The sequence below is a fragment of the Somniosus microcephalus genome, chromosome 8 (genome assembly GCF_052327205.1).
Source record: "Somniosus microcephalus isolate GS21.2 chromosome 8, FLI_Smic_1.0, whole genome shotgun sequence".
Classification (NCBI taxonomy): domain Eukaryota; kingdom Metazoa; phylum Chordata; class Chondrichthyes; order Squaliformes; family Somniosidae; genus Somniosus; species Somniosus microcephalus.
Genome location: NC_140994.1, coordinates 28281728 through 28295871, shown reverse-complemented (window position 1 = coordinate 28295871; position 14144 = coordinate 28281728). Strand labels below are relative to the sequence as shown.

The window sequence follows — 14144 nt, the reverse complement described above, 5'->3', positions numbered from 1 at the left end:
ACAATTGTTGGTGTGAAGTGAAAGCTACTAAAGTTGTAGTGTAAAACTTCATTTTATCATAAATACCAGCTGAGATAGCGAAAGGAAGTTTGAGTATCAGGTACCTTCAATAGATAGCCAATGTCGGTTTGTTGTCTGGGTCGCTCATCAGAGCTTTAGTTGCACCTAATTATTATTCAAAGGGATTCTTTTAAAATTGTGGTAGGGGCAAAGGCTCTAGATAATCTCGGATGGTTTCAGAACTAGTGTTGGACTTCGGTAGAGTAGGTGTAAAATTGGCTAGAGACTTGATTTACTTTGCAGGGAAAAGCACACCGGCAGGATCACTTGTTACCTTTCGCTTGGGTTCAGCTGCATTTGCAGAGTATTGCTTTATTCGGGCATAAGGAATAGGCCACTTGGCCCCTCTAGCCTGCTCCGACATGCAATAAGATCATGGCTGATCTTGGGCTCAAAGCCACTTCCCTGCCCGCTCCCCATAACCCTTCACTCCCTTATCTTGCAAAAATCTGTCTATCTCCACCTTAAATGTATTTAATGACCCAGCCTCCACGCTCTCTGGGGCAGAGAATTCCACAGATTTACAACCCTCTGAGAAGAAATTCCTCATCTCAGTTCTAAAAGGGCGACCCTTTATTCTGAAACTGTGCCCCCGAGTTTTAGATTTCCCCACAAGGGGAAACATCCTCTCTGCATCTACCTTGTCGAGCCCCCTCAGTATCTTATATGTTTCAATAAGATCACCTCTCATTCTTCTAAATTCCAATGAGTATAGGCCCAACCTTTCTTCATAAGTCAACCCCCTCATCTCTGGAATTAACCTAGTGAGATAGAAATTGTGAATAACATGATCCAATCTTGTTTCATAATGCAAAATATAGGCACAGCTCCTGGGTTTAAGTTTGTGCTGATACTTTATAGGCTGATCAGTCCAGCAGTGTGAATTGGCCCTTAAATGTAAGGAAAGAACTTGCGCTCATATAGTGTCTTTCACAGCTTCAGGATGTCCCAAAGTGCTTTACAGCCAACGATGTACTTGTCACTGTTGTAATGTAGGAAACACATTTTGATCTCACAATAGACCTAGTGTCAGCTGCGGCTCAATTGGCAGCACACTTGCCTCCGAGTTAGAAGGTTGTGGGTTCAAATCCCTCTCCGGGGACTTGAGCACATAAATCTAGGCTGACGCTCCAGTCTTTCGGATGAGATGTTAAACAGACTCTGCTCTCTCAGGTGGACGTAAAAGATCTCATGGCACTATTTCACAGAAGAGTAGAGGAGTTATCCCCAGTGTCCTGGCCACTATTTATCCCTCAATCGACAGAACAAAAACAGATTATCTGGTCATTAGCACACTGCTGTTTGCAAGAGCTTGCTGTAAACAAATTGGGTGCTAGGTGACTACACTCAAAATACTCCATTGGCTGTAATGCGCTTTGAGATGTTGTGAAAGGCAAGCCTTTAATTTTCCCGAATCGGACAGCACGGGAAGCCATTTGGCTCATCGTGCCTCTGCCGGCTCTTTGAAAGAGCTATCCCATTAGTCCCACTCTCCTGCTTTTCCCCATAGCTCTGCAACTTTTTCCTTTTCAAGTATATACCCAATTCCCTTTTGAAAATGACTAATAAATCTGCTGCCGCTACCCTTTCAGGCAGTGCATTCCAGATCATCAGAACTTGCTGCATAAGTTTTCATCTCCCTTCTGGTTCTTTTGCAAGTAACCTTAACTCTTTGTCCTCTGGTTACCGACCTTCCTACCAGTGTAAAACTCTTTATTAACTCTATCAAAACCCATCATAATTTTGAAAAGTTCTCTTAAATCTCCCTTTAACAATCCCAGCTGCTCTAATCTCTCCATATAATTTAGGTCCCATATCCCTGGTACCATTCTAGTAAATCTCCTCTGCACCCTCTTTAAGGCCTTGACATCTTCCTAAAGTGCAGTTCCCAGAATTTAACACAATCTCCAGCTGATGTCTAACCAGTGATTTATAAAGGTTTAGCACAACTTCCTTGCTTTTGCACTTTAGGGGCTTGATTTTCCAAGCCCCGAGGAGGCGGGTTTGGAGGCGGGAAAATTGCAGAATCGGGGGACAGGATCCCATCCCGCCCCCGTGCCAATGTCCCAGGAGGCAGGTAACTGATCTGTGCTGGGAGCCGCCTCCCCGAGGCGGGAAGGGGATTAGTGCCAATTAACTGCCTTTTAACAGGTAGTTAACGGGCAGTTTTTTGCCTAATCTCTATTTTTAGCCCTGAAGTGTGGGCTTGCCGACGGCGCCGAACCACGCCAAGTTAGCGAGGCGGACCGTCGGTCTGCAGGGGTCGAGATGTCCGTTGTGCAGGTGTGCAGAGGTAAGCGTGTGAGGTAAGTGTAAAGTATTTTAATAAGTTTTACTTACCTTTACTTTCTCCTGCACGTTTCCTTCCTTCAGTTCTCGGGAGTCCCTCAGCTCACTGGCACAGAAAGCAGAATGGCCGCTGAACTGTCAAAAAGCTGCAGCCTCTGCTTTCTGGTCTGGAGAGCTCTCTGAGTCTGAGTAGAAGGACTCAAGTTAGAAGACAGATTGTCAGTGTTTGACAGCTTCAGAGCTGTCAAACGCTGATTTTTCATCTGTCAAACGCTCTTGACGTCACCAGTAACCAGGTGTCCCTTAATTGGCCTGCTGAGCCCGCTAGGCGGGCTTAACAAGATCAATCAAGGGAAAATAGCGTGGGTTGGCCACAAGTCGATGGAGGGGGGACTACAACCCAAAAAGTGGGAGTCCCGCCTCCAAGCTCCCCATTGACAAAATCCAGCCCCAGGTCTCTTTCTAAAGCTCAGAATCAAGTTCATTTATTTTGCAAGTACTGCACCTTATTTGGAGAATTAAATTGAATAAGTGTAACTGTCCTTGTGAGCTAATTGTCTCACCATCATTGAATGAACTCACAAAGCTAGCTGGCTAACAGTAAAGAGATGATGGTAAAGTTAGTGTTCTGGAAGAACGAGATCAATTCAGCTGCAGGCCTTCATCCAAACTGATTCTTGAAAAATAGTTGCAAGACAAACAGAATTATATTTTAAACCAATGGTGAACAAAAGCTGGTGCTAATGAGGAATAGGTGAGATATCACACAAGTTAGGACCAACAGCCATTGGAATTTTTTTTTCAATTTTCTGTACCAGCCTTACTAGAATTAGTATGGCACCAATTGTTAATAACCACACAATCAACTACAGTATTTACAGGGTTGGGTGCAATATCTGACACCTCTGCCTAGGTGATTGTTTGATGCCACATCTGCTCATATCTTTTGAACTGCTCATATCTTTTGAACTACTCATAAGATCATGGGAAACAGACACAGATCCTGTTCGGTATATAAAGTTCTTGCACTGTTGACCTGATGTAGCTTCAATTCTCCAGCAGAAACACAGGAGCTGTTCAGTAACACAAACATTTAGTTCCAGTCATCCCCTATGCTTGGCCTTGGGGTGATCCTGTTTTTTTGCCTCAGATTAAGTGACTGATGGTGGGTATGTGTGCTGTTGGGAATGGGTGCCTAATAGTGATGCTCCAGGCCGCGCAGTTCCGTGGGGTAGACTTGATGGACCATTTTCTGCCTGTCAATTTTTTTATGTTCGTATAAACAGGGACAGTATGACTATATATGTATATAACCAATCTTAGAGCACAGGGCACAATGGCAAGACATTTTGATGTGTATGCTCACTACATAGATTCTTCACAAACTACATCAAGCTAGGCAATACTCCTACGATAGATGCAAAATGAGCATTTTTTTTGTGAATAGAATTGGATTCTTTGCTCCACAGTTAATATATTATAGTAGCATTTACAGTTGAATCTTAAGCAAGCACTTGAGCTGGAACTTCTAAATGCAGTGATTTGAAATTTGATCTTAACTGCAGTGGTATCAGGCAATACAACGAATGCCAAAACATGCCCCACTGAATCAAGTCACATTGTTTTATAACCACAGGATTATGATGCCACATAATAATCTTCTGAGGTATTGTTGCTGGAGGAAAAAAAGTAACAAAGTTGTGTCTTTTTATACAACTGCCTCATTGTCTTTTTCTATACCTGTCTATAGCTCACTTTTCTCTGATTTCTGCATCTAACTTATTCCCCTCATTCACTTCATTTATGGAAGTCTCTCTTTCATGTGTTTGTGAAAGCCTCTCCTTCAATGTATCTTTATCCATCTCCCAAGCACTTGGGACATTTTATATCAAAGGGAAAAATGCAAGTTATTTTTCTTCATGGCTCCTGCATGTGTTTTTTTTTTAAAAATAGCAAAAGTGTAGGATATACAAAATAGTAGGCAACATCAAAGGGTAGGAAGTGACAATATGGGAAATGGTGAAACGTGACAGTGGGGAGGCATAGGCTGGCAGTAAGGTGGTTACTGGAGTACTGATAGTGTAAATATAGCAGCGCTGGAGAGTTCCTGTAAGCATTGCTTGGGGTCCTGCATTTTGGTAGCGCTGGGAGATTATTTGTGGGCTTGGTTGGCAGTATTGTGGGAGATGGGGGTCTGGAAGCACCAGGCAATTGAGGGGTGAAGATAAAGGGGATTCTGGGATTGGGAAGCAATACAGAGAAAGAGTTTCACAGCGATTCGGAGGGAGAGGATGGCTCAAGTTCCAAACTGAAGAGCAAGCCTCAGCAAGAAAAAGATTTCCTGGGATTTATGACACTGTACATACAAGCAACTAAATAATATGCACGTCATTCAGATTTTTTTGTGCAGGTGTTAGTTAAACACTATCTTTACTCATACATTTTTCAGGTGAGTTAAATATCCAAGTCTGTGGCTGAAACCAATCACAACATTAAATCATTTAATTGATCAACACCTTTTACTTGTCAGTTTGGGATTGATGGGCTTTAAAAAAAGTGGATCAATTTGATTGCAGAAAATGCTGGAAACACTCGGCAGGTCAGGCAGCAGCCATGGCAAGAGAAAAACCAGAGTTAACGTTTCAGGTCGACGGCCCTTCGTCAGAACTGGAAAAAGTTAGAGGTGTAACAGATTTTTAAGCAAGTGTAAGGGGCAGGGAAAGGGAGGTGGGGAGGAAAGAACAAAAAGGTCTATGATAGGACAGAAGGCAGGAGAGATTAAAAGACAAAAGGGATGATGGGACAAGTAAAGAAACAAAAACTGACTCTGGATGAGGTGTAAATGGCAATGGCAGAATCATCAACAGCTGCCATGTGAGGAAAAAAAAAATCAGGGCAGAGGTTATGATCTGAAATTGTGGAACTCAATGTGTCCAGAAGGCTGTAAAGTGCTTAATTGGAAGATGAGGTGCTGTTCCTCGAGCTTACGTTGAGCTTCATTGGAACAGTGTAAGAGGCCAAGGACGGAGCAATCAGAGTGGGAGTGGAGCGGAGAATTAAAGTGACAGGCAACCAGAAGCTTGGGGTCACGCTTACGGCCTGAACGGAGGTGTTCCGCAAAGCGGTCACCCAATCTGCGTTTGGTCTCCCCACTGTAGAGGAGACCGCACCATGAGCAGTGAATACAGTACACTAAATTGCAAGCATTCGCAGATTCGAATTGTGATTAATGTGACAACTATGTGTAATAGATGCAAAATTTAGTTTAGTTAGAATTCTGTATTTGTTGCCTCTTTGTAATAATTCATTCTTGAATCAACTTTGTGACATGTTTCTACTGATTCCTGCTCCCCTTCACAATAAAAGTAAACATAGAAATGAAAATCAGAATCTAGGTGACAATATGGAAGAACACAAAATAGCTCAAAGTATACAGTACTGCATCTTTAAAACATCAATAGACTACATACAACTATTACATTCATCATGATTTAGAACAGTAAGAGAACAGAATTTATGTTTTTAACAAAAGTTACTGATACAAACCAAAGCATGCTCAATATTCCTTAAGACACTCCATTCAATTAATTTTCGCATGAGTCTAAAATGTAGTAAATCAGCAGCAGCATAGAAATAAATTCTAAAGACTCAGGCATGCAGATTACATGTATATTTACAGCATTTAAAGTACCAGTACATTAAATAGATGAATATTTTGACCAACAGAGCAAAGGCAAAATTAGATCCACCTTGGTGCCCCCAAACAGGTATCGTGATGCGCTAAAGTAGCAGTCTAGTTCTATAATAATCAATATGTTCACATTATGTTTTATATTGTATCCATGGCAAAAAGAATTGCACTGTAGCAAAGTTTAACATTTTCTGATGAGACTACCATAAGCATTTAGAAGTCTAACATTTCCTTTTTGGATCTTTATTGCCAATTTAAGTTGCACAAATATATAGAATACAACAGCAGTGTACACACAAATTCAATCCTCTACAATCTAATTTTCAAAACAGAAGTTTACATGGAAATACTCAGTAATTTTGACACTTTTATAGAGGAGGTTCAATGGGTAAAAGTTTGCTTTTAAAAGAACATTTAGTCAGAAGGAATGTAAACTTAGTGGAATATTATTTTCTTGTATAATGTACACAGATCAAAAGTTACAAAAATTAATTTGGATCAATATTCAGATCATTATCTGATCTTCCCACACAAGAAAAAAATAGCAGATTAAAGTCCACCATACTTACTTTCATAGTTTTCTACTTTTAATTGTAATCAAGTGGAATGCATCTCCATACCATATATTTTGGCCTAATTAAATAGTCAAGTTAATCACCAACTTTGATTCAAATGATTTTTAATTAAACTATTTTTCACCATTATTATAGCTATAACCACAGAAGTTAAAACAATCCAATTTCTGAAGGCTGGTACATAGGAAGCAAGTGCAGGACATAATTAAAGCAGATCTATTTGCTTGTATTAATTTCTCTAACTGACCAAGAAAAATCATAATGCAGTGCCTTATGTCATCAAAACATCTTTCACACAGTTAATTATTTTTGAAATACATGACTTGTGTAGGCAAATACACTTGAAACACAGGTGTTGATTTTTTTTGATGTTCTTGGTAACAAGTTATACTAGAATAACATTTAATAAAATTTGACCATATTTCCTAATTTTAAAAATCCTAATAATTTCCTAATTAAGATAAATTAGGCTTGGTTGGTCAATGCAAATTGTTACATTAAATCCTCCAATATTCAGTTTCTCTTACTTTTGAGATGAAAATTTTGCCTTTTTGATCAGTTGAACTGATTGATCTCATCTCCAATTGATACGGATGATAAATCTAATTATGTTTTATTCACACTGGTAAAGAGAATGTAAACAAATAGATTTCAATTGCTGTAAACAGATTTCTGCAAGTTTCAGCATGCTCACAGATAAACCAATTCAAATCTTTCTTGCAACTAGTTGGATTTTGTAGACTCCAATAGAATACTTTGATCTTTGTATCTTTAAATCTTTACAATACAAAAACATGGATATATGTAAACAATTGCTGGAGTGTGTATAGACTGCTTCAGTACTAAATATGTGCTCTTATAAAGTTTGAAAAAATCTTCCACTCTCTTTTACTGATGCTTAGCAGAATCTCTTGGGTAAAACTCTGCCAGTACACTTTGAGGAATACGTTTCAACATCTCCTTAGGGAAAATTCGAAGCAGCTGCCAGCCAATATCCAAGGTTTCAAATACGGTCCGGTTATCATATGAACCTAAGCAAAACAGAACAAATTTTTCCCCCTTATCTGAACTGTGGTTTGAGTGGTTTAAAAAAAATAAACTTTAAATTGTAACATATTTAAGTGCTAGCATTATGCATTTAAATGTCACTTAAAACAAAACATCAATAAAATGTTCTTGCAAATTCTTTTGTTAATAAATACGTACTATTCTAAAGCTGAATGATCCATACAAATTATCTGATTAAATCAATGAATATTTTCAGGCTTGCTTATTTTATTGTATATATTTATTATTATAAACATACCTTGTGCAATGAAGTTCTTCTCAAATTTGTGCAGAAATTCTAAATATAACAGATCATCAGGTGTGAGAGCTTCCTCACCAACCACAGCCTTCATGGCTTGGACATCTTTGCCAATGGCATAGCAAGCATACTGTGGAGATAGAACATTTCACAACCTATTTAGTAATACCTAACTGAAATTGGTTGGTTAAGATATAAAAATAAACAAGTTATTAGAACATTAAAAGCTAAATATAGCTAGGCTAGGTTTAAGTATTCCACATGTCATTTGGTTTTGTTTAAACTTCAATGCCTTCACACACTTCATATGCAAAATATTTAGAAGGCAGATTTAAACAATTAAGGGTGAACTTTATGCCCCAACCGCTTCTTTTCACCATGGACGTACAATCCCCACCAGGATGGCCTGAGGGCGCTCCGCTTCTTCCTTGAACAGAGGCCCGACCCGTCCCCATCCACCACTACCCTCCTCCGCCTGGCTGAACTTGTTCTCACATTGAACAACTTTTCCTTTAACTCCACTCATTTCCTCCAAATCAAAGGTGTTGCTATGGGTACCCGCATGGGTCCTAGCTATGCCTGCCTTTTCATGGGCTATGTGGAACACTCTTTGTTCCAGTCACAGAATCACAGAAACCCCACAGTGCAGATAGAGGCCATTTCGGCCCATCGAGCCTGCACCAATACATATCCCACCCGATCCTGGTAACCCCTACACCAACACATATCCCACCCTATCCCCGTAACCCCACGTATTTAATCCCCCTAACACTAAGGGTCAATTTATCATAGCCAATCAACCTAAGTCCTACTCCGGTCCCCTCCCTCACCTCTTTTTCCGATACATTGATGACTGTATCGGTGCTGTTTCCTGCTCTCGCCCTGAACTAGACAATTTCATTCACTTTGCCTCCAATTTCCACCCTTCCCTCACCTTCACATGGTCCATCTCTGACTCTTCCCTTCCCTTCCTCAACTTCTCCGTCTCCATCTCTGGGGATAGGTTATTGACCAACATTCACTACAAGCCCACTCACTCCCACAGCTACCTGGACTACACTTCCTCCCACCCCGCCTCCTGTAAGGACTCTATTCCATTCTCCCAGTTTCTCCGTCTCCGCCGCATCTGCTCCAATGATGCCACCTTCCACACCAGTGCTTCCGACATGTCTTCCTTTTTCCTCAACCGAGGATTTCCCTCTACCGTGGTTGTGTCCGTTCTATCTCCCGCACTTCTGCCCTCACCCCTGCCCCTCCCTCCCGGAACCACGATAGGGTTCCCCTTGTCCTCACCTTTCACCCCACCAGCCTCCACATTCAACGGATCATCCTCCGCCATTTCTGCCACCTCCAAAGCGATCCCACCACCAAACGCATCTTCCCCTCCCCTCCCCTTTCAGCATTCTGTAGGGACCGCTCCCTCCGAGACACCCTAGTCCACTCCTCTATCACCCCCAGCACCCCTTCCACCTTCCCGTGCAAGCGCAGGAGATGTAACACCTGCCCTTATACCTCCCCCCTTCCCACTGTCCAGGGCCCCAAACACCCCTTTCAGGTGAAACAGCGATTTACTTGTACTTCTTGCAATCTAGTATACTGTATTCGCTGCTCACGATGCGGTCTCCTCTACACTGGGGAGACCAAACGCAGATTGGGTGACCGCTTTGCAGAACACCTCTGTTCAGTCTATAAGGGGGACCCCGAGCTTCCGGTTGCCTGTCATTTTAATTCACCGCTCCATTCCCACTCAGACCTCACCGTCCTTGGCCTCTTTCATTGTTCCACGGAAGCTCAACGTAAACGCGAGGAACAGCACCTCATCTTCCGATTAGGCACTTTACAGCCTTCCGGACTCAATATCGAGTTCAACAATTTCAGATCATAACCTCGGCCCCTATTACATTTTTACTTTTATTTTTTATCCACACCATTGTTTTGGTTTCCCCCCCCCTCTCCCACATGGCAGCTGTCTCCCATTCTGCCATCGCATTTCACACCTAATCTAGAGCTGTCTTTTGTCTCCACTAGTCCCATCACCATCTCGTCTCGTTTTGAATACCTCTTAATGTCGCTTCTCTTTTGTTCTCTCCCAGCCTGGCCTCTTAATCTATTTCATTCCCTGTGCCTCTTTAGTCTTGATAAAGGGTTTTGACCCGAAACGTCGACTCTAATTTCTCTCCACAGATGTTGCCTGGCCTGCTGAGTTTTTCCAGCATTTCTGTTGTTATTTTGAACTTTATGCTTGTTGTGGTGATATCCGCCCCTGGGGAAGTAGTTCCATTTATGTAACGGTACAAGTGGGAAGTATCAAGTTAGTCAGGCTACACTCATCCTACAATTTACTCTGTCCTCTACTGCCCTTTTACATTTAAGGACTAGTAATACATTTGAGGCAGTTGTGGTGTGTGGACTCTCATCCACTGGAAACTAGGCCAAGACTGGTTAAACTAATTTTTCTTAGTATGCCTACAGTTAGCATACAGGAGATTTTGATTTCAAACTTGGGTTCCAGAAGTGAAAAAGTAGTATCGTAACCCATTATTAGGTCACCTGCCAGTGAACTATTGTGTAAAGTAAATCAGTCTCATCGACCAACCCCCCGCCCCTCAACAAAACACAAAGTCTTCTTTAACTGCATTAAGTACTGTGTAACTTTTAAATTCAAATTTAACTCTTGTTCTGACATATGAGCAGCTCAAAAAGTAGCATGCTGAAGTATCTGTTCAGTAATAGGATCTCTCAATTTTGAAACACTTGATTTTAGGCATTTATTTAACAGTTTAAAAACCTTACCAGCTGATTAGACACATCAGGATGATCTTTCCGTGTCATACCTTCCCCTATGGCAGACTTCATTAAGCGAGATAGAGATGGTAATACATTAATAGGAGGATAGATCTGTAATACAGCAGTTGAAAGTTTGTAAATGTATTTCCTCTCAAATAGATAGGAATTTGATATGTACAATTTCTGCATTGAATAACTAGAGTTATTTCTCAATGTGTAGTATTTTTAAGATATTATGGGGACAAGTAATTTGCAGTATATAACAAGGTATGCATCATAGTACATATCCTATAACAGCATAAAATATGAAAGTAAGGAGTGTTCTCAAACCAGAACATCAGCCTTCTTTTAAAAACTAGCATACTATTATTTTTTTCACAACTGCATCTCTTTTCTAGCCTCGACTTGAACAATTGCTTCCTTTAGCTTGGTGTTTCCAAGTGTCTGTTTCATTTATAGGTTATCGATGCACTAAGTTTCATTCGTCCATCTCCCCCACCCCAAAAAGAAGTTTAAGCTAACCCATGTAGAGGGGAAAGGAGTTGTCTGCAATCACTTTTTAAAAAGAGAATTTTAGCCACGGTAGCAATGAAATAGCACAAAATATAATTATACCTCTAGGCAATCAATATTACCACTTAAGAAAAATTTAGTAGCTCCCATAATTTGTTTAAAATATTAAAGTACTAGCTGGGGAGCCCCGCGTTGCGAGGGCAATTTTGGGGCGTTTGGTCTCCCTGCCCCTGTGTGTCATGTCCTCTCCCTGTCCTCTCTCTCTCCCTCCCCTCCCCTCTCTCCCTCCCCTCTCTCCCACTCCCCCGCTCCGGCCCCTGCCTAGCGCCTGAGGTCCCCCGCGTATCGCGCGGCTGATGGACGGCCGCTGCGGTGAGTGCGGGCGGCGCATGCGCGGTGAGTGCGGGCGGCGCATGCGCGGTGAGTGCGGGCGGCGCATGCGCGGTGAGTGCGGGCGGCGCATGCGCGGTGAGTGCGGGCGGCGCATGCGCGGTGAGTGCGGGCGGCGCATGCGCGGTGAGTGCGGGCGGCGCATGCGCGGTGAGTGCGGGCGGCGCATGCGCGGTGAGTGCGGGCGGCGCATGCGCGGTGAGTGCGGGCGGCGCATGCGCGGTGAGTGCGGGCGGCGCATGCGCGGTGAGTGCGGGCGGCGCATGCGCGGTGAGTGCGGGCGGCGCATGCGCGGTGAGTGCGGGCGGCGCATGCACGGTGAGTGCGGGCGGCGCATGCGCGGTGAGTGCGGGCGGCGCATGCGCGGTGAGTGCGGGCGGCGCATGCGCGGTGAGTGCGGGCGGCGCATGCGCGGTGAGTGCGGGCGGCGCATGCGCGGTGAGTGCGGGCGGCGCATGCGCGGTGAGTGCGGGCGGCGCATGCGCGGTGAGTGCGGGCGGCGCATGCGCGGTGAGTGCGGGCGGCGCATGCGCGGTGAGTGCGGGCGGCGCATGCGCGGTGAGTGCGGGCGGCGCATGCGCGGTGAGTGCGGGCGGCGCATGCGCGGTGAGTGCGGGCGGCGCATGCGCGGTGAGTGCGGGCGGCGCATGCGCGGTGAGTGCGGGCGGCGCATGCGCGGTGAGTGCGGGCGGCGCATGCGCGGTGAGTGCGGGCGGCGCATGCGCGGTGAGTGCGGGCGGCGCATGCGCGGTGAGTGCGGGCGGCCCGCGGGAGCCGGCAAGGCCGTTAGCGAGCGGGAAACTTCGGGCAGCGCGCCCGCGCTCCGTCCGCGACACCTGAGAGGGGGAAGTAGAGAGAGACAGAGAGGGAAGAGGAGCGAGGGAAGAGGAGAAGGAGAGAGAGGGAAGAGGAGGAGGAGAGAGAGAGAGAGAAATTTTTTCAGCTTCAGGCCCCGAGTCCCCCCTGCGCGAGGGTGAGGAGGGGGGGGGGGGGGGGTTGCTAAACACAATATAAAACTCAAATAAATTGTTAATTAATTGCCTAACACATAATTGAAATATTTACCTTAGTTCCCTAACACACAAAGTGTGGGGGAAAAAATCGTGGAAAATCAAGATGGCGGCCACTCACCTCGGTTCAGAAGGATAAGGCCCGCCCACACACGCACCGATTGGTCGACCGGTCAGGTCACCGAAGCGTAGGATTGGTCAATCGTCGAGTCACTCGACACTCAACTGTAGGAAGACCTCGACGTCACACGGTCGCTAATGAGCGGAACGCTGAACGTTTTTGGGATACCGCTGGGCGGGATTTTTGTCCGGCCGAAACGTAAATACGCCTATGACCGGTCCGGAATCGCAAGCTTTCTTTTGAGGCGACGCGCGCGTCGGTACGCTCTGTAACTTCCAAACGTATAGAGACCAGGCGGACAGACAGACATCGGGACAGACAGAAGAGCCGCTTTATATATATAGACTAGCTGGGGGAGCCCGGCGGTGCCGAGGCTTTCTCGAGGGCATGTTGTTGTTGGAAGAGAGAGAGGGAGCGACTGGGGGGAAGAGAGAGAGAGAGCGAGAGGGAATGAGAGAGAGAGGGAAGGAGAGAGAAGGAGAGAGAGAGAGAGAGAGGGGGAAGGAAAGAGAGATGGAAGGAGAGAGAGAGAGGGAAGGAGAGAGAGAGAGAGGGAAGGAGAGAGAGGGAAGGAGAAAGAGAGGGAAGGAGAGAGAGAGAGGGGGAGGGAAGGAGAGAGAGATTGGGAGTGTGAGAGAGAGAGAGAGAGATTGGGAGTGAGAAAGAGATTGGGAGTGTGAGAGAGAGAGAGAGATTGGGAGTGTGAGAGAGAGAGAGAGAGATTGGGTGTGTGAGAGAGAGATTGGGAGTGTGAGAGAGATTGGGAGTGTGAGAGAGAGACTGGGAGTGTGAGAGAGAGATTGGGAGTGTGAGAGAGAGAGAGATTGGGAGTGCGAGAGAGACTGGGAGTGTGAGAGAGAGAGAGAGACTGGGAGTGTGAGAGAGAGATTGGGAGTGCGAGAGAGAGAGACTGGGAGTGCGAGAGAGAGAGACTGGGAGTGTGAGAGAGAGAGATTGGGAGTGTGAGAGAGAGAGATTGGGAGTGTGAGAGAGAGAGATTGGGAGTGTGAGAGAGAGATTGGGTGTGAGAGAGAGAGATTGGGAGTGTGAGAGAGAGAGATTGGGAGTGTGAGAGAGAGAGATTGGGAGTGTGAGAGAGAGAGATTGGGAGTGTGAGAGAGAGAGATTGGGAGTGTGAGAGAGAGAGATTGGGTGTGAGAGAGAGAGATTGGGAGTCTGAGAGAGAGAGATTGGGAGTGAGAGAGAGAGAGATTGGGAGTGAGAGAGAGAGAGATTGGGAGTGAGAGAGAGAGAGATTGGGAGTGTGAGAGAGAGACGGAGTGAGAGAGAGAGATAGATTGGGAGTGTGAGAGAGAGAGAATGGGGAGATAGAGAGAGAGAGCGACTGAGGGGGAGAGAGAGAGCGACTGAGGGGTGAGAGAGATGTGGAGTCTCTCTCTTT

The 14144-nt window shown here is 44.9% G+C and overlaps 1 protein-coding gene across 1 annotated transcript in view; it reads right to left on the bottom strand.

The window, feature by feature from the left end:
• Positions 1 to 5780: 5780 nt before the first annotated feature.
• atp6v1ba (ATPase, H+ transporting, lysosomal, V1 subunit B, member a) overlaps positions 5781 to 14144 on the bottom strand; it is a 74800-nt gene continuing 66436 nt past the window's right edge. Inside the window, exons 12-14 of the mRNA XM_085994407.1 lie at positions 10715 to 10819; positions 7922 to 8051; positions 5781 to 7646 (exon numbers count right to left, since the gene is read on the bottom strand). Of these exons, the coding sequence (XP_085850533.1) occupies positions 7504 to 7646; positions 7922 to 8051; positions 10715 to 10819 (378 nt within the window). The 3' untranslated portion in view covers positions 5781 to 7503. The remainder of the gene's footprint in view (positions 7647 to 7921; positions 8052 to 10714; positions 10820 to 14144) is intronic.